Source organism: Pseudoliparis swirei, chromosome 23, assembly GCF_029220125.1.
Source record: "Pseudoliparis swirei isolate HS2019 ecotype Mariana Trench chromosome 23, NWPU_hadal_v1, whole genome shotgun sequence".
NCBI classification, from domain to species: domain Eukaryota; kingdom Metazoa; phylum Chordata; class Actinopteri; order Perciformes; family Liparidae; genus Pseudoliparis; species Pseudoliparis swirei.
In genome coordinates, this window is record NC_079410.1 from 9809842 (window position 1) to 9829239 (window position 19398).

The 19398-nt window shown below is 42.7% G+C and overlaps 1 protein-coding gene across 2 annotated transcripts in view; it reads left to right on the forward strand.

The window, feature by feature from the left end:
* fam20ca (FAM20C golgi associated secretory pathway kinase a) overlaps positions 1–16571 on the forward strand; it is a 33852-nt gene extending 17281 nt beyond the window's left edge. Inside the window, exons 4-10 of one of the 2 annotated variants that reach the window (XM_056407872.1) lie at positions 10767–10859; positions 12595–12710; positions 13096–13276; positions 13382–13491; positions 13632–13713; positions 14000–14059; positions 14808–16571. In XM_056407872.1, the coding sequence (XP_056263847.1) occupies positions 10767–10859; positions 12595–12710; positions 13096–13276; positions 13382–13491; positions 13632–13713; positions 14000–14059; positions 14808–15066 (901 nt within the window). In that variant the 3' untranslated portion in view covers positions 15067–16571. The remainder of the gene's footprint in view (positions 1–10766; positions 10860–12594; positions 12711–13095; positions 13277–13381; positions 13492–13631; positions 13714–13999; positions 14060–14807) is intronic. The other variant, XM_056407873.1, reaches the window with a different exon arrangement.
* The last annotated feature ends 2827 nt before the right edge of the window (positions 16572–19398 follow it).

Below are 19398 nucleotides of genomic sequence, written 5' to 3' on the forward strand. Positions count from 1 at the left end.
ACCCTCCACGGCCCGGCTGAGAGTGGTGCATGTGTTTTGGGATGGTGGGTCTGGGAAATTAATTCTTCCCAGGATTTAACATAAACTGCTGTAATTGCTGTTTGCTGTTCAGCAACTACTTAGCAATAATCAAATAAATCTTAATGGCTTTATACCACAGGCTAGATTGGAGGATGGACCTGCGTGCAAAGCCTCTCAGTAAAGAATCTCAGTTTAGGGATGATTTATACAGTTTGGCAGGTATTCCAGCCTCCTCTTCCTCAGCACTCATCTGGCATTTTCAACTCGGGGGGGGGGGTCTGCTTTGAATTTTATCTGAAGGGAGAGGAGAACGTGATTGTTTTTTTTTTCGCCCTGGTCACAGATTTCTTATTTCCTTTTATAACCTTACATTTATTTTACGACTAAGAGAAAACATGCAGTTGTCCTAGAAACAGAGCATTGATTCAGCTTTGGCAGCATCCACCCTTTAATTTACCCGAGGTTTTTCAGATGCCTGGCAAATGCCAAAAACAATCAGAGTGAACTGAGACTGAGCGCAGAAAGCGAAGCAGCTTTCAGTATCTTTTCCCAAATCCTCCTCAGTCTGAGTGGAGAGACTACGTTTTGCTAAACCTGCAGTTCACTGACACACTCATCAGCTTCAGCTTACATCTCATGCTGAAAACCAGCGCTTGTTACTCAGTCGCTGTTTAGTTTAGTTTAGTTTAGTTTATTGGACATAAATACAATACATGAAACAAAAGGTCACGCATCATAAAAATATCAAGGATAGCACAAAAAGTCACAGACTTATTTCCGTTGTGGTCCTTGGTCTTGGCACAAAAAATACACACATTCACACATTACCAACCTACATCATAAAAAGCAATACAGTAATACACATAATACTACATTGACATACAAGTTTAATCATGGACTTTTTCTAGGAGCCATTTCCTAACGTTCCCCTTGAAACTAATTGGGTTCAGGCATTGTTTAATGGCCAAAGGCAATTCATTCCACTCTTGAGCTCCTATGTGAGCAAATGTGCTTTGCCCCATCTTTGATCTACACCTTGGTGGATGCAGGTTGGCTAAGCTAGATCGTGTTCCATAGCTGTGCACTTCCCGAACACTAGGAAAATAGTTATTAAGATATTTGGGGCCCTATTGTTGACTATTTTGTGCACCATGTTGAGCCTAAGCTGAGCCACTCTGGCCTCAACTGGAAGCCAGTTAAGTTCCTTAAAGTGGCTTCTCCCAACATGATCACAGGGCCGAGTCCCATCACAACTCTTACCAACTTGTTTTGTGACACCTGCAGTTTTTTTGGATGAAACTGACAGCCCCCCAAACCATGATACACTAGCATAATCAAAATGACACTGCACCAGGCTGTTAGCCAGTAGTTTAAGACTTTCCCTGTCAAGCAGATTGGCCTTTCTAGCCAAAAACCTGGTGCGGGCATTTACTTTCCCCAGCACCTGTATGGCCATTCCCTCCCCAAGACTGTCCTCTAACCAACAGCCCAGGTACTTCACTGTTGTTTTTGCTACTATGACCTCACTGACTAAATCCACCTTGAGTCTCGGAGCCTTACGTAATCTAGGTTTCGATCCGAACAAAATAGACTCAGTTTTCCCTAAGTGAAGTGATAGTCTATTGTCGGACAGCCAGTTACTAATCTTGGAGAGCTCTTCTCCTAACATTCTTTGGAGCGTATTCAACTCTTTATGCGAGATGAGCAAGGTTGCATCATCTGCATATAAAACAGATTACAGGAACATGCATCACTCATATCATTAATATACAGTAAAAATAATAATGGTCCTAAAACACTTCCTTGCGGCACCCCGCAGTCAATTTGTCTGGCATCCGACATAGAGCCATTGACCTCTACTTTCTGGTCCCTGCCTGTCAGATATGAAGCAATCCACCTGACAGATAAATCGTTCAGACCCAGAGCCTTCATCTTACCAAGTAATAGACCATGGTTTACTGTGTCAAAGGCCTTTTGGAGATCTAATAAGACCATTCCACACAGTTTCCCATCATCCATCTCCTTTCTAATAAAATCAGTTAGATACAGGAGGCATGTGTCTGTAGAATAAGATTTCCTAAACCCTGATTGAAACTTGTATAAAAGGCTTTCTCTACCTACATATTCCGATATCTGCTCGTGCACCACCTTTTCTAAAATCTGTGAGATGAAGACTCATAGTAATGCCTCTTGGTTTTGTGAGTTGTCAGAAAGAATCTTGCACACACACACACAGAGACACACACACACACATACCGGGAGAGCTCTTAAAATCCCCGTTGATCCCAGCAGGCGGAGCGCGATCGAATTTGTTTTCATGATGGAAATGATGTCGGCCTTTGCAGACTTTTTCTTGATCTTGTGTTCCCTCTGTAAGAACAGAAATGTTTAGGTGGGAAACGACTTTTACTGTTTCCCACATTGTGTAGTTTGAACTTGTCTGTGGGTTCTTTCATTGCCCCCCGCCCTCCCCTTGACGACTCCCTCCTTCTCTTACTTCTGGAGCTGTGAGGGATAGAAACAACTGGCAAAAGGAATTTCCTTCTGGAATAGATTGTGCAGGGACCGTGCTCCTCAGTGCATGTTTATTAGTGGCGTCACGATTGCTCTTTGTAACACTCTTGGGTGGTTGGGTGTGAAATGTGTTCAAAACAATCCACAATCTTTACATACATCGTGTTTATGGTGGATAACCTGGTTAGTATGTTCAGTTTGGTACTGCTGTCAAAGTGCTTGGCCTTAAAGCAAATACTGTTACTGCTACTGTAAAAACTGAGCAAAGCTTCAAGAGATAATCACATTCTGTCATCATGCAGCGCCAACACACATTTTGAAGCTTATTGTTCTAAACATCCCCAAGCGTGCGCATTCTGACATCTAACCGCTGTTGACCCATGAATACCCTTGATGTTTGTGTATGTTCTGCATCATTCATAGTTCGTATTCTGTGCAAAGCCTGTCATGAATTGCGCACCCTGTGAAGGATTGCCACCGACCAGCGCTTTTGAAAGTGGCTAATCCTCTGTGGATGGATATGTAAATATAAATGCCTGTGTTGCTCCTGATTGTTGAGGATAAACCGATGTGCGTTGTGTTTGTTGTGTGGGATGGTGTGGGAGAGAAGGGAGACAAAACCATAAGCATCAAGATCTGTCCCATTCGTCAACTATATATAATCCCCTTATTGAGCACACACTCCACACATGGCGTACATTTATTCCAGGATATGAACCTACACTACGCTGCACCATCAATACTGTTTTAATCATTATTTTCTGTGTATTTGATTCACTCTTTGGTAATTAAGTGTCGGCAAATGTTAGATGTCGGTCGGCGCGTCAGAGTATTTGTGAGATGTTAGAAGTCTGCCAAAGCCACGCACCATCCTAAGTTATTTTATGCCTTTTCTGTCTCTCTCCCACTCTCCTTGATTTTATTTGAAAAGACATAACCACGAATAGAAGCACTGCATGGCTTCAGTTTATCATGCGAGCCAAACAGACAGATGAATTTCCGCCCAGTTGAGGAGCGGCCTCGGTCCGCTGAGACGTCTTGCTCGCCTTGTTGTGGCTCCCTTGGATCCAACTCCTTCAAACCGTCGCCAACCCGCCTCTCTTTCACAAAGTGTTTGCGTTCTCTGCATTTCGCTTCCATCCATCAGCACCCTCAAAGCTTCAGCTCGTCTGATGAAAGTCTGCCAGGTTGGAGTAATGTTACGTTCTGAAATGCAAATGTCCCCTTGTGCCAAGTATTCTCTTCGGATGCCTCTCACGTACCTGGAGCTGCACTCACTGACTCAGAAGCTCAAAATGACAAAACAAGTATGAAATGCTTCATTCTTGTATTTCCTTTGTGACCATGAAATGAATACATTTAGTACATGCATCCATTTAATATATTTACATTGAATTTACTAGATATATAAGCTATAGGCAATCTATAGGCTTTATATATATACTTTTTTAATATATATATATATGTATATATATATATACATATATATATATATGTATATATAAAATGTATATGTAAAAAGCAAGATTTAAAAAATTAAAAGATGTACATTTTCATAACAATGCAGACTAAAATAATCTTTTTTGTTCTTTTCTCCAACATCTGTTGCTGTGAAAAAGTCCTCTGTATGTTAAGATCTTGCACACTGCACGAGGTTTACTTTATCATTACTCCGAGTGAATGAAATGCAATTTAAAAGCGGAGTCAACAAACATTTGGTCCATTGATCAGAACAGAGATCTGCCATTTGTCGCGAGTGAAAACATTTATCTAATAACAAGTCAAACACTTGTTTTGACATGAAGAAGCATTAAGGCATTGACTAAAGTGTGGCTTTGTGACAATTAAAAATATGCAGTGATACGAATTAGACTCCCAGTTGTTTTTGTTCACACACAAAGTGCATTCACGACTCAGGGGAGCCCGTCAGGAGGATCCCAAAAGCCCAGTTATTATTCTGCACTTTGCATCATGGTTTACAGAGTTCAGGTCTTTAAACACGGAGCTCTGTGGAGTGATGTGTGCTCAGAGGAATACGACTGAATGTGTCACTCAATGAAGGCCAGCAGAGTAGGGGAACAAATAAAGTTTGCAGCCATTTCTGAAACGGCTCACGGAGTAATGTAGAGCAGAGGAGAAGGAAGTGGGATTCAGCCTCACTGCTGTAACTTGGGGAATTAGTGGCTCCGTACACAATCCTTCATGTTGACCAGGCATTAGGGATTTTCTGAAAATCCTGACCACATTACTTATTACGAATCATCCAAACGGACTACATGCCGACTCTCCATCTGCACCGACGTCCCAGAAACGTCAGAATATCCTCGTAAAGCCAGACTCAATGAAGCTCAGTGTACACAGGCCTGTGTAAGGTGAGATTTAACATTCACTCGGCAGTTCAGTGACCCGAGGTGCACTGGACCAGTCCGGGTGTGAGATGATGGCATGACTTGCAAAACCTGGACTTCATAAACTATTTAAAGCCTCCCTCTCCACTTTTGCTGATCGTTGAGGTTTGAGCCTCACTGGACAGAATGATGTGTGAGCTGGTTTGACACCAGAAGGATGTTTTCACATTCAGCCGATGAATGTTCATTTTGAATCTGTGGACATACAAGCAGGTTGCAATGAGTGGAAAGCCAATCAAACTTACACAAATGTGATTAGTAAAGGTGAAACCCGCATGAGTCATCTTGTGTTTGTCAACATTTGCATATGGATTCTGGATTTTTAAAAGAGGGACAAGAAGGAGATGTAATTAAAAGAGCAATTCTTTTAATTACATCTCCCTTGTGTCCTTCTTTCACATATTGCGCTGTTTGTCGTTAGGTTTTTGTGAAAGAAACATATTTGTCATTATTCATTATGCAAAAGGGGGATTTTTTTATAGACTAGGTGTAAATTGTAAACCAAGTGCTATCGCTTGTCATATTTATTCATTCAAGGGTATTTGACATTTCCAGGCTTACAATGTTTGTTTTTTATTTCTCTGAACTGGCAGTGATCTATTTTACTCTCCCAGGCAAAGCACTTGCAAAACGCTCCCAGACTAAAATGAATGGAGAGAAATTGTGGGCAGGGATTGTGAAACACTAGTGGTCTTATGTAATTCTGTACTGTGTCGTTTATTTTATTTACACTAATCCCCCTCTAGGCATTACATCATATTTGGATCAGGTCTTTCAATGTTCATATTTTGAAGTTGACCTCATGTTGGAGTCCCTGACCCCCCACCTGTCAGAAGTAATATAGTATGCAATGTGTTTTATTTCCAGCGCTCTGTGCAGTCTGCATACTCAGAGGGCAGTTGGAGAGCAGCGGGGCTTTGCAGACCCGTAAGCCACGGTCTGATCCCTGACATATACTGACAGGGACTCCCAGCCATCTGGCCAGATGAGGCAGTTGGATAGGCACATCCTCTCTCTTTGACTCTCAATCGTGACTCAACGTGACTCCACACACACATTTTACACTTGCTCTGAGGGGTTTCAGTGATCTCAGGGGTTGCCGCAGAGCTCTGGTGGTCACAGATTGTGACCTAGCCCACAGCATCTTCCCTCAAAGCCGTACATTTAGATTCCAAATTCAAGTTCTCAGTTTCTGCCTGCAGGTTTTATGATGGACAGAAGGTCAGAGAGCCAAGAAAGGCTGAAGGAACTGGCGATAATTGTGAGAGAAGGAATAAGAGAGATTCAAACCCTGTTTGAGAGCATTGGAAGATAGAGGACCGAACACACTGGATCATTTTTAAAGAGAAAGTCGGGTTACATCAGCTTTCTTTGTAGCTTTGGGACATACACTAGCTACACATTTGTACGCAAGTAACGATTCACTTTTCTCTATCTATGAAGAACAAATTCCTACTAACATGTAATTTATGGTGCATTTCCTTTAACATGGTCCTAAATGTATAAATAATATACCTTTATTTTAATAACTTGTATCTTGAATCCACATAATTCATTTACCTACATCACTCCCCAGGGCCCCGTCCCTGATAAAAGATCAATCAACAGATAATTGCACCTCTCCACCGACACATACTGAATACTTTATGCAGCAGAAAGGTGATAATCTTGCTCTGCCTTCATACCAATGCCACACTCTTTCCCAGCTCATGAGTATCTAATAACTTTGAAATTGAAGAACTGACTGAGGCCATCATCCATCTTCTTCAAGGCAAGTTTTTTTTGTTGCATTCTTATGATAATATCACCCGTACCGCTTCCCACACATGCAGACAACTTGCCTTTTCCTTCTGGCGGTGTTGAACGTAGCGGAGGCTAAAACACAACTTGTGTAACATTGGTTTGAAATGCAATCTAGACAGCTACCTTGGAGCCCTGGGACAATTCTTAGATCAATCACCGATACAGATGCTGCTAGAAGCGGAGAGGGAAAGAAAGACACACAGTCAGGAATACACACAAAGTGTATAAATACACTCACAGCGTGCTTGCAGGTGTAAACACAAGTATGTACACACACACACACACGCAGCTCTCTCTGATACTTCTGCATGTGTTGCTGCTGACAGACGAGCGCCCTCTGACACAAATCACCAGGCTGAAGAGGTTTTATCTTGCAATCTTGTATCTGCGCCGCCATCACTCCACCTGTCTGTCACCTTGAGAGGTGATGGGAGAAGTCTACAAGGTGCCATTTACCCAAGTGCGACCTGAAAGTATTGCACTAATCACTAGTTTCTTCTCCAAAGCCCTCAAACACAAAAAAAACAACAACAACCTGTCAGCTACTCCCCGGTAGAAAAGGCCATAGCGCTGCTTTCCCAGTGTGAATAGGGAGGGGAACGTGTATGTATAGTTCTACTTTGGTGAAATTTGTTTAATAAACAATAATGGAGGGGGAAATTGTTCATGAGAGAGAAGAGCAAGAGAAGGACGTAAGTTGTGTAAAGGAGAAGCTGTCGGATGCTACGCAGTGTAATTGGTGTTAAACAGGGTCAGGCTGACAGGGGGGAATTTAATTTGGCTGCACGGTGACCAAACAGAATTAGTAAATCCAAGCAGGTGAGAAAGAAAAACAATTTAGGGTTTAATATTATCGACGGTTCTTTTATTCCTCCTTCTCCATGTGGGAAACTCGATTTTGTGGTATTGTTACCTGCATGACAAAATATTCTTATTATTCTCAGAGTTAATGTCTTTTTGTAGTCATTTGACTTAGTACAGGTACGCTTCAACCACTACAGTCTTCCTCTTATTTTGAGGATGGAATAACGTGCTAGCAGAACAAATTAAGCCCCAGGACGCATTAGATTAACTTGGAGCTTGGAGTTATATTCACATATTTGGTATTATTGACGAGATGAGCGCACTAGGGCACTGTATTGTTCATGTGGTTGTGGAGAAAACATATTCTAAAGTTGAGAAATAGGGATCAAAATATAAAAGGCTTCACATTCTATTAAAAAAGCAATTGCATAAACCTACAGTATGTTCAATAACAAAAGATTGCCATCAATGGTTCACTCTCCATGTTCATAGATACTATTATCACATCATTCAAACCTGCAGTATCAGATTGTTTTTAGCCCCTTACAGGCAGCAGAATGAAGTTGTGAACACATAACACTTACGTATCATCACCTCGATGGAGACATCCAGCAGTTACAGAGCCATATTATTTTTCACATGGTGTCGTGTTTTATTGTTGCTGAAAACAGAGTGAACCAGAACTGTAAAGTTGTGGCTTAGGCAGCTAAACAATGAGCCTAAACTCCCTAGGAAGCTCCAAACAGCCGAGAGCAGATTCTTCATCGCTATGAGCGACCCCTTTCACAATGACACGCTGTTTTCACATGTCAATTAATACATTATTATTAAAACATATATAGTTAATTGTTTCTTGCAAACTAAAAAAATGTTGTAACCACACAAAAACGGTTATTACATAACTATTTTAGTGTGTGAGTGTACAGATGTTGCAGTTGCTTCGACTCAGATCTCACAGAAAAGTACTCCCCGTGTCTTCTTAGGCACAAACACACACACACACACACACACAGAAGACTAAAATAGACAAGGGGGTGGGGGCTGCAATCTGCTGTGGATTACCAATAGATGACAGATCTCCCAAGTACCCTTTCTGTCTCACTCTCTCATTCTCTGAGTTGGATCAGTAGCAAAACGCCTTTACAACTTCAAGCCAGAGAGACAATTGTTTTAATTAAAAGATTACATGCGCACGATGGCTGCCGTCGGTTTGGAGCGTTGGTTGTTCAAGTCCTCAGAATTGAAAGCCACGTGGCACAAGATGCAACACACACATGAGCGCTAGGGGCAGGAGCAGTGTGGTGATGTGACAGGGTCAGAGGTCAGGGGGCTGTAGGCTCGAGCACATGGGAGAAGTTGCCTTCACAGCTTTCTGCCGGAAATCTCGTCAGGTTTAGGCAGCAAGCCTACTTAGTTAGGTTTAGAAAGAATTGTGTTAATTTAGTTAATTTAGAGTAAAATATACTCTGAAGCAGTGTGTGATTTAGGGCCTGGCTACCTTGTGATTGACAGGTCACGATCACGACGTATTCATACAACTTTAACCCTTTCATAGTGTATGTTTAGTTCATGAAAGTTAATTGTAATGTAAAATGTCTTACATTACCCGTAGCTCTGCCTTCTCGGGTGTGTATGCAGAGTCTGGGCCACAGCTGCTGTTGCTGTGTTTGCTCCCCTCCCTCTCCTATCCTTCCAATAAAGCCCTCCCCTCTGCAGGCCTCAGCTCATAAAAGAGCATTAAAACTGCTGACTCAGCACAAATTGAGTTCACATAGGCAAGAGGTTCGGCTTCCTCACCTCACAAGCGCACACTCCTGAAGACGTTTGCTGAAGCCTAATCGCACTCTACTCCAGATAAAGTGCCTTTTATTGTCAAGGACACTCGTTCATAAATGGTGTGTGTGTGTCCATATTTGAGAGTGTGTGTTCTTGTGTTATAGCTTCTCACAACCTGCAATTGCCGTACATTTGAAATCCCAGACAGGAAATTGCATTTTACATCGTGGTGACCATGGCAACCAAAGCCTGTAATGCCTGTCAGTGAGGTTTATGTTACACATTCTCCAAAGCGTTAAGTGCAATCAGGAAGGAAGAAAATAAAATCATACACGGTGGGATAGCTTGGAAGAAACAGCGTCATTATAGCAACTGTCTGAAGGCAGACACGCTTCGACTTCTTTTTTACTGTCTTTCCACAGAGAGTAACGTAGGAGTTTTGGTTATTGAGACGATAAAGCCTCCATTTCACCTCTCAGTTTTCAAACGTAATTGTCTTTGTGCCACTGAGCCCTTTTTAGCAACACTGATTCCTCACGATAAGGCGCTTTGATAAAAAGGCTTATTTGAGTGATAACAAGGTGCGTCACAGGTGCACTGAGTGCGTTCACTCGTAAGGTCACCTTTTTAAAGCAAGGGCCTTTTATTCTACCCCTATTCATCCACACGGTATCTTCTATCCCCTGCAACCTGAAATCTGAAAACGAACACCATTAGTCCGCTCCTTGCAGAGGAATGAATAGTGCACCCTGAGGTCCAATCCACACTAATGTGAGGTCGGAGGGGCGGAGCAGGAGGGGATACATTGTGTGATCATCTTTGAGTAAATGTGTGAGGTTTAGCTGAATCTGTGCACGCAGAGGAGTTAAATGTCAGGTGTGTGTGTGTGTGGGGGGGGGGGGTAGATAGACAGACAGACACAAAGAGGCTTCCAGCCGTTCCTGACTCAGATCCATGGCTTGGTTGGCACGGATTCACATCGCCTGGTTATCTGTGTGTGTGTGTGTGTGTGTGTGTGTGTCTGTGTCTGTGTGTCTGAATGTGTTTGCTTGGAGGAACTGCAGGATGTGAGCAAGACTGTGATCCAGCTTGTCCACATAGACTTTGGTGAATGAAAGCTCGGCGTGGAGAGGAGCAGAAGGGACTCAAATCAAAAGATGCCATATTAAACATTGCAACACAGTCATATAGGGATATTGTTTTGAATAAACTTACCTACGCCTTTATTACAATATTGTTTATGACATCATCCCATTTTTGAATTCACTTTCTCATCGTTCAGCCTCCGGTCTAACAGATCTTTTGTACGTTTTGGAGCGGATATAAATGTAGGAATGTTCGTTCTTATCATGTCTCCTCTTATCTACAGTTTAGAAATGAAAGACTGAAAATGATCCCGCCGATGTTCTGTTTCATGTTTTCTTAACCGCTATCTTTCAGGCAGACTCGGGAGCAGGAAACTCCCCCAGATTTCTTCTACTTCTCCGACTTTGAGAGGCACAACGCTGAGGTTGCCGCTTTTCACTTGGACAGGTGAGTTTTATCATCTTGAGATTTCTGTTTCCTGTCCAAGCGCATTTTTCAGATCATCTTTCACAGTCTGTTCCAGGAAGGATGACCGGCCGCACATGATTAATGATGAAGGGTCGTCTGGAGGTCTGCTGAGGCCGTTCTAATTACCTCACACATAATCACAAATACACACTCTCGCTCTCTGTTAGATGAGGTCAGCGGCGTGTGTTTGCGTGGGCAGGAAGATGGAGCCAAACAGGAAATAACAGACACACCATTACCACCAAGGGATGGTTATCGAGCCGGGGGGCGGGGAGAGATGGGAGGGGGGGAGGGCGTTTTTAGATTACATGCACCACAGCAGCCTCTGGATGCCAGTCTGAGCTATTAGTCCGGCTTCATGTCGAACCAGGAATAAAGAGTAGGAGGCTGCAACTTTAGTTCATTAGATTTGTGCAATATCCTGAAGATTTAAGCTAAAAAGGCAGCATCGCTACCTCGGGGGGTTTTACCATCTGTTCTTCGCCACACTGTATTTATCATCCTTGTGAACTCATTGTGACTCATAGGTGTGTAATAGGCAAAGTGCACACAAATAAAAGCTTGAGTGTGCAAATTCACACACACACATACAAACACACACACAGGTGCTCCTTTGTCGCCAGGGCCCCGACATGACGGTGCAGTTTGCTGCTCCTGAATGCGTTCCTCTGTAGGCTAAAGTTTCGCCAACTCTGTCCCATTCAGCCGGTGTGTGTGTGTGTGTGTGTGTGTGTGTGTGTGTGTGTGTGTGTGTGTGTGTGTGTGTGTGTGTGTGTGTGTGTGTGTGTGTGTGTGTGTGTGTGTGTGTGTGTGTGTGTGTGTGTGTGTGTGTGTGTGTGTGTGTGTGTGTGTGCATGCTCCCAGGAGGCTTTGCTTCGGTCTCAAACGGGTCAGGGTCATTTGGACAGCCGACGTATAGTGGGGCAGGCTAAGGAGGGGCTGAATCGGTGTAGTATTCAGACATAGGATTGGAAGAAAAGAATGAGAGAGAGAGAGAGAGAGCGATGGAGATAGAAAGGTTGCACAAGAGTCTGGGACCATAAAGTGTAAAATTAGCACAAGCATCTACATATAGATGAGAGACTTAAGGTGTCTTTGTCTGTGTGAGTGTGTGTTGGTGGAACAGGTGGGAGGAAGACACACACACACTGTGACACACACACACCTTTGTTTCGCTTGTTTTGACGTGGATGTTGGGAGACAATAGATGCTGCTGAAAGATAATGAATAATTAAATATCTAGTGTGCTGCGATGATACAGATCAGAAAGTATCCTGATGTCTCACTGTTTCTTTGAGCCGTCTCCGATTCGAGAATGATGGACGTACGCGGCGCGCAAGTATTTCCTGTTGCTGAGCAGGTGATGTGCTGATGGATAGATCATGCCAGCAGGACAGGTGCAGAAATCTAGAGCACTGGGTCAGAGCAGCTCTCAGAGACAGTGGAGGTGCTCGGTGCTCGCAGCCCTCCTGGCTGGCGGGGAGCGCCTCTTTAAATCTGCTCCACCTGAGCTGGAGGCAGAAGATCTGTTGCATCTGTTCACGGCGGAGGAAAGTTTAAAGCATTGCGTCAAACAGTGAACGGTGGAGATCTGACTTTCCAGTCTGTAATGTTGGCAATCCTGATATAATTGACCAACATCAAGTTATCTTTATTTTAGATGTAAAATATATGTCATCACGACCCGTTTTTCCATGTGTCCTTCTTTCTTTAGGATCCTCGACTTCCGGCGAGTGCCCCCCGTGGCAGGCCGACTTGTGAACATGACGAGGGAGATCAGGGATGTGACGCGGGATAAGAAGCTGTGGAAGACCTTCTTCATCTCACCAGGTAGAAACTCTGCTGCTCGGCACGATGATGCAGCTGGTTGGTCCTCATACTTAAGAGACAGAGCAACACTGGCTTCACCTGTAAGACACAGCTTGAAGTACTCTGCTTTATTTACAAAGTGGGTTCTGTGTTTGTCGTCCTATGGTTCTTTACGTGTGGTGATCAAGAAAGCCATAGCCGGAAGTCACCACCGGGTGGCACTGTAAATCAGTTTATACACAAAGCTCAACGAAATTAAGCCTGACAAGAGTTGTAATAAAAAAAACTAAACACATCCATATACAACCATCTATTTAGAACTCAAAATAAATGGCACAAAAGAGAATATCTCTTTTGTTGCGTTTTGTTTTCCTCTTTGACACAATGGAGTTTTTCCTCTCCTCAGCCAATAACATCTGCTTCTACGGCGAGTGCTCGTACTACTGCTCCACTGAGCATGCTCTGTGCGGGAAACCGGACCAGATCGAAGGCTCGCTGGCGGCCTTCCTGCCGGACCTGAGTCTGGCCAAACGCAAGACATGGAGGAACCCCTGGAGGCGCTCCTACCACAAACGCAAGAAAGCAGAGTAAAGAAACAACACACCCGCCGCGCATCCGTCCGCACACGTCAGGGCTTCATCTGGGCCGATTACTCAGACTAAATAAAGACATATATTTGTATGCGTTATCAGGTGGGAGGTGGACCAAGATTACTGTGACGAGGTTAAGCTAACTCCTCCGTATGACCGAGGCACTCGACTGCTGGACGTCATGGACATGACCATCTTTGACTTCTTAATCGGTAAGAAGAAAATGGAGTATGACATTACGTGTAAATATATGTCAATATACCAATGGCATAGTTATGCCTCTTTTTAATTGTATGCTATTTAACTACAGTGTCCTCACATTTACTCCCCACTTTGCTCTCTCCTTGTTCAGGTAACATGGATCGACATCATTATGAAACTTTTGAGAAATTTGGAAATGACACCTTCATTATTCACCTAGACAATGGAAGAGGGTAAAGACACTCAGCTTCTTTTGAAGTGTCTGTCCTAACATCTGCACTATATTTGACCCACTGAAAATGGTTGTGTTGAACATCAGTTCATTTATTAGCATGTGACGTTGCGAATCCCGAGCTATTAATTGATTGATTTCATTCAAATGTGCTGCATCTACACACTTTATATTTCTCATGAAGCTCAAGAAGCTTCATCGGAATTAATGAAGCAAAAGGATGAATAGCAACGTTCAATATTGTGTGTGTGACGGTGCATTTTTTCCCTTTATTCTCTCCCTTATAGTTTTGGAAAACACTCCCATGATGAGCTGTCCATTCTGGTGCCTGTCATCCAGTGCTGCAGGTCAGAGTTGTGCTGGTTTGGGAATGTATAGCTGTACTTTGAGCTCGTCTTTCTTTGTCCTACTAGTCAGTCAATCCTTCTTTCCTTCAGCCTTTACACTCGAAATCCTCTCATGGGTGTGTTGCTGTGAGAACAATGCTCCGAGAGGATGTAACTCTTTCATTTCTGAACAACTCGGGTTTCTTCAAGGACAGTGAACTCATTCAAGCACCTCTACGACATCTAGTTCATCTGCAACGTGTGTGAATTCCAAGTTCATGTTGTAATTTATTAACCCTTGTGCGGTCGTGAACAGTAGAAAAATGACCTTAACAGCAGAGGAAAGCTCCTAACGGGCCTTTCACATGGAGAGCCGTGGAACATTCAACCAGACTGAACTTTGGGCGCAGCGCTTGGCGAGGGGGCGCGAGAAAATGGGTGTGAGAGTGCAGTGGCGCCGTTGTTGCTTTTTGTGTTAAAGGCCCATAAATCATCTTTTTTGAACTTGCTTTCTTTTGCTAAATTGATCATAACATTAGAAAAGGTCACACATTGTGTTTATGTTTCCCTTTAAAGCTTTTCACCACCAGGGTACAAAGATTACCGTCATCACATTTTTAACCCAACGGTTCTAAAATAATCTACACCCCATATGGCAAGAAATATACACTAATATATGTATTATAACGTCACGATAGCAGGAATAAATACAGCAATAATATAGAGTTGAGTTTAATTTAAAATAACCTCTTCAATTCCCCTTCTCCAGGGTGAGGAAATCGACGTACCTGCGTCTCCAGCTGCTGGCCAAAGAGGAGTACCAGCTGAGCTCCCTGATGGAGGAGTCCCTGATCCGGGACCGACTGTCCCCGGTCCTCCTCCAGCGCCACCTCCAGGCCATGGACCGCAGGCTCCGGCGGGTTCTGCAGGTCCTGGCAGGCTGCATAGAGAAAGAAGGTTACGGTAACGTGGTGGACGAAGATGTCGTCGGGAACACGGCCACCCACAGGAGCCCAGGCCACAGGTAGTGAGGGCGAGACTCTCAGGTGACCGAACCCACCATTGACACATGAACAATGGACCATGTCTGTGGCTGTTCGACCAATGGGATTACACCAAAATTCCCACTTCTGATATCAAGCTGAATTCAGTGAATTCCAAGACTTGCCATCATTGCCTCTCTGGGAACTGCTTTTAAGTGTGTTTATAAAGAAGGAACTGACCACCGATGCCATGAAAGACTCACACACAGAGGCTTTGTATTAATCAGATACAGATGTATTTTTGTTGTATTGGGACAGAAAGGAACCGCTGCTGTGTTCGGATTTTATCCCGTTTTTAATATGGAGGGTATAATTTTGTTTGATGTGTTTTATTATATTAGTACCTAATCAAATGAGAACGTACTCTCACAGCATATGGCCAGACAAAAAGCTTTACCAGTTATGACGATGGATGACACGGTTTGTATTTTCTCTTTGTAAAACATGTCAGTGACCAACCACCGACAACCCGGAGAATAAGAGGTTCAAAGCAGTGGACTCTGTTCACTAACTTGATCTGCTTTGTTGTCTTTGCACCGACTCGGAACCGACTGATTGGAAATGTTATCACATACTTCTGAACAGCAGCGATCTGAGTGCGATTATATTTGACACTGTAGTTCCAACAGTACGTTCACTTTGCCTTATTCTGATTTGTACCACTTTTTAAAATATATTTTTTCCCATCTCCCCTGCAAGTCCAGCTTGCGCAACATGCAGCACAACAATAAAATAGTATTTTCCAAACCAAAAATAATGCAAAGAGACCAGTGTGCTGGTTCATGAAATGGTCATTTCATTTCAATTTAGTACGTTTCTCAAATGAAGACCTGAAACATCTCAAGCTGTCTCGTATTATATTGTTTTACAATGAATGCATTGCAAAATGTTACAATTTGTATGTTACAGTTGTTATGAGATATATTGTCCAAATGACTATTTATTGGTGTGTCACAAAGAATGAAAGCGGTTTCATAAGTTGTTATGTTGCTTTATATTTTGAGATTTATTTACCTACAATACCAGAACATTTTGGATGCCATTTCAATTATCATTCCTTCAAATACTTTTTTTTTGTACACATGACAACAAAGGTATTTGATTTCTGACATCAGGTGGTGCCATGCAGTTCCTCCCTCAGAGTGCTGTGCACTGGCTGACCAGGCACCCGTGCAATGAGAGAATTACAGTACTTGAATGTTTTTTGGGTTGGAAGTATGGACACGATTCATAGAGCTACAAATGGTGTGAAGCCCGCGTGGATGGACTCAAGTCAAAGAGGTGCTTTGAGGCTGATACAGGGGCTATAAAAGCCTTTGGCACTGTTCTTTGATTTTCACATTCTCAGTGTACATTCCCATAATTACTTTGAAGAGCTAAAAAGCTGCACAGTGATTTGCTTCTGTTTTCTGCTTTTGCATTGTTACTGTGAAGATCTGTTTACTAAATGATTAAAGTGTGCAATAAAAACAAAAGTGGGGAGGAATGTCTGATTGTGTAGGGGTCTGTGGACGTGATGGGAGGGTGGAGGTGGAATGGGTGCTGTTTTTAGGGTGAGTGAAGATAACAAGTGAAGATAATTAAAGCACACGGAGACCAGGTGGAAACAGCACCCTTGCTCAAGCTCCTTGTCCACTTCAAGTTCCACTTCTCCTCTCCTCTTGTATTCAAACAACAGAAAGATGACAATGTCCAACTCTAAACCCCCAGACATAAAATACATAGAATGTGAGTGATCTCTTTAAACATAATCTGTTTTAAGTTAGCTAATGTAACGTTACAATATTGGATCACTTTGTAATTTTTTTTTTTTCAAAATGTCAAAAGAACTATGTAAAAAGTCAAAGTATGCAATAATAAGTCATAATCGGTCCAGAAAAAATGTATGGTATCACACTGGTATAGTATGTTGAAAAAAAGTAGTACGAAATCGTATGTCAAAAACGGCATAGTATAAATCATAGAATTGTTTGTCAAAAAAGTCACAAAGAGAAATTTATTTTTTGAATGAGTTGTTAGGTCAGCTTCAGATATTCTGAAGTTCTGAACATCAGAGTTAATGATAATCTTGGAAATTGTTAATAACACTGAATAATATCTGAATGTGTCTATTACAGACCATATCATATACTATGTATGTGTGACTGCTACCAGTTAGTAATACAGATTAAACTGCCAGCAAATGCACCCATGACATTACTTAATATGATCGATGCAACAGTGTTGAAGAACAGTAAACTCTCAGGCCTTTTTTCGCACTGCATTAATTTTCCTGTTTACAGTGAAAGATGATATGTCGTTTCTTATCCAGAAGAGGGCGCCAGAGTACCGCAGCTCTGATTGGAGAGCTCGGGGCCCAAGAGGCTTTTACGGCTCACTAAGCACTCAACATCTTGTGGTCATGTGAGAGGCGTGCCGCTCTTTGGAGAAGTATTGATCTAAATTAAGGTTATGAGCGGGTTCTTAAGCAGTCTCAAGAGTATTTTGACTTAACCTTCACCAAACTACACCGAGGCGACACACTGGGCGTCCGTGTTATGATGAGCTGTAACGTCATAAGCGAATACTTCAAATAAATGACCACTGGGTTGTGTACTAGTATTGGGCAACACTAAACAAGTGTTATTAATTGATTTGCCAAAATTGACCATAACACAAGCCATTGCCGTCGAAGATAGATTTTTTTTTATTATTCCAAAACATTTTTTTTAAATAGACCACACTTTTAAAAAATAGTTTACTCACATTTTTTTACCAAATGTAAATATATATATATATATATTTTAGAAGAAATAATCGAAGCAGGAATATTGACACTATATTCCCGAGCTCTCGCCCTCAGCCCAAATGTTGTTTACCTCCACAGCAGCAGACCACCCCTCATTCTCTCTGCCTAGTAACAGTCTGCAACACCGCTGTCCTCCCGTCTCTATGGCAACAGAGAGCAACCCCCCTTCCCGCCCTGCCTCCCATTGATCTAAGGTGTGTGGTTGAATCCTCGATGACCCTGAACCTCACACCTCCGCCACTCTCCGATCACCGAACACACAGACGCTTCTTGAAAACAAAATAGCTGCAACAAACAAATTCTAAAGCAATTCTAAAAAATAAAAAAGATAATAAATTCAATTTTAAAATCTATTGAAATTCAAAGAAAATAAAAGATCATAAATAAAGCAACAAATTAAAATGCACAGATAGTAGCCTATACTTACCTATAATCGTTGAAACACGTTAATATTATGACACTGACATCCAATGAATGTTGTTATTGTGTAAAGAAAGAAACTGAGTAAAAGTTTGTTGTTTAGAAGAACACCTCTTAGTATTTATAAGACCTCAGCTCTCCTGCTGCTATATTTAAGTGGCACACACACACCTGAGAACATGCAACAAACACCCTCACTCACAAACAGGCCTGTGCGTCACAGCGAGCTGAGATGAGAGGAGCTTTCAAACGCTTCTTCAGAGGAGTCGGTTTTAACCCCTGGTCATCGCCATTGATGTCAGCGCTGTAGGCAAAATCACGCTTCACTCAGATCCGCATTGATCAAAACAAATGCTTGGTGGGGAGGACAGCTCACCGAAATGTTTTAAGCATGTATATGCATATCTGGCTTCGTGCATCTGGTGGTGCTTATTTAAAAACTGTCAAATACTAATAGTCCTTAAAGCATCAGGTGGGCATGAGTGTGATCATTTTGACTGAGAACTGTACAAGCTGAACCCGATCTCATGTAAGATGAAACGGCTTTCTGTAAACCCAGGAGCAACACCCTGGCGATGCGCGTGCCAGGAAGGAGCAGGCTCTGTGTCTGAACTCGTGAATTATTGAAAGGCGACTATTTCACGGCTGCTGCAGCTAAAATTAGGAATAGACTTATGTTGGCTATAATTAGAAAGCAGATGGAAAGCGTTCATTAATAATAGTACAGGATCTGACGTTTTCAGGTGAAGATGCTGTGTGTGTGTGTGTGTGTGTGTGTGTGTGTGTGTGTGTGTGTGTGTGTGTGTGTGTGTGTGTGTGTGTGTGTGTGTGTGTGTGTGTGTGTGTGTGTGTGTGTGTGTGTGCGTGCGCACGCAAGAGCAGCTTCAGAGTCAGCCTGGCGACAGAGAAAAAACTCTCCCTGTCTGCCGTCAAGGTCAGACGGAGGCGCATCCTTGTTGCGTCAACGGGGAGAGAAATTAACTCCAAATCAATTGCCCTTGAACCACCGTGTGCGCGTGTGCGCGTGTGCGCGTGTGACTGACTGACTGCCAATGCGCGCCGGCACAAATTTGTTTGTGGAAAGTGAGAGAGAGAGAAAAGCAGCCAAG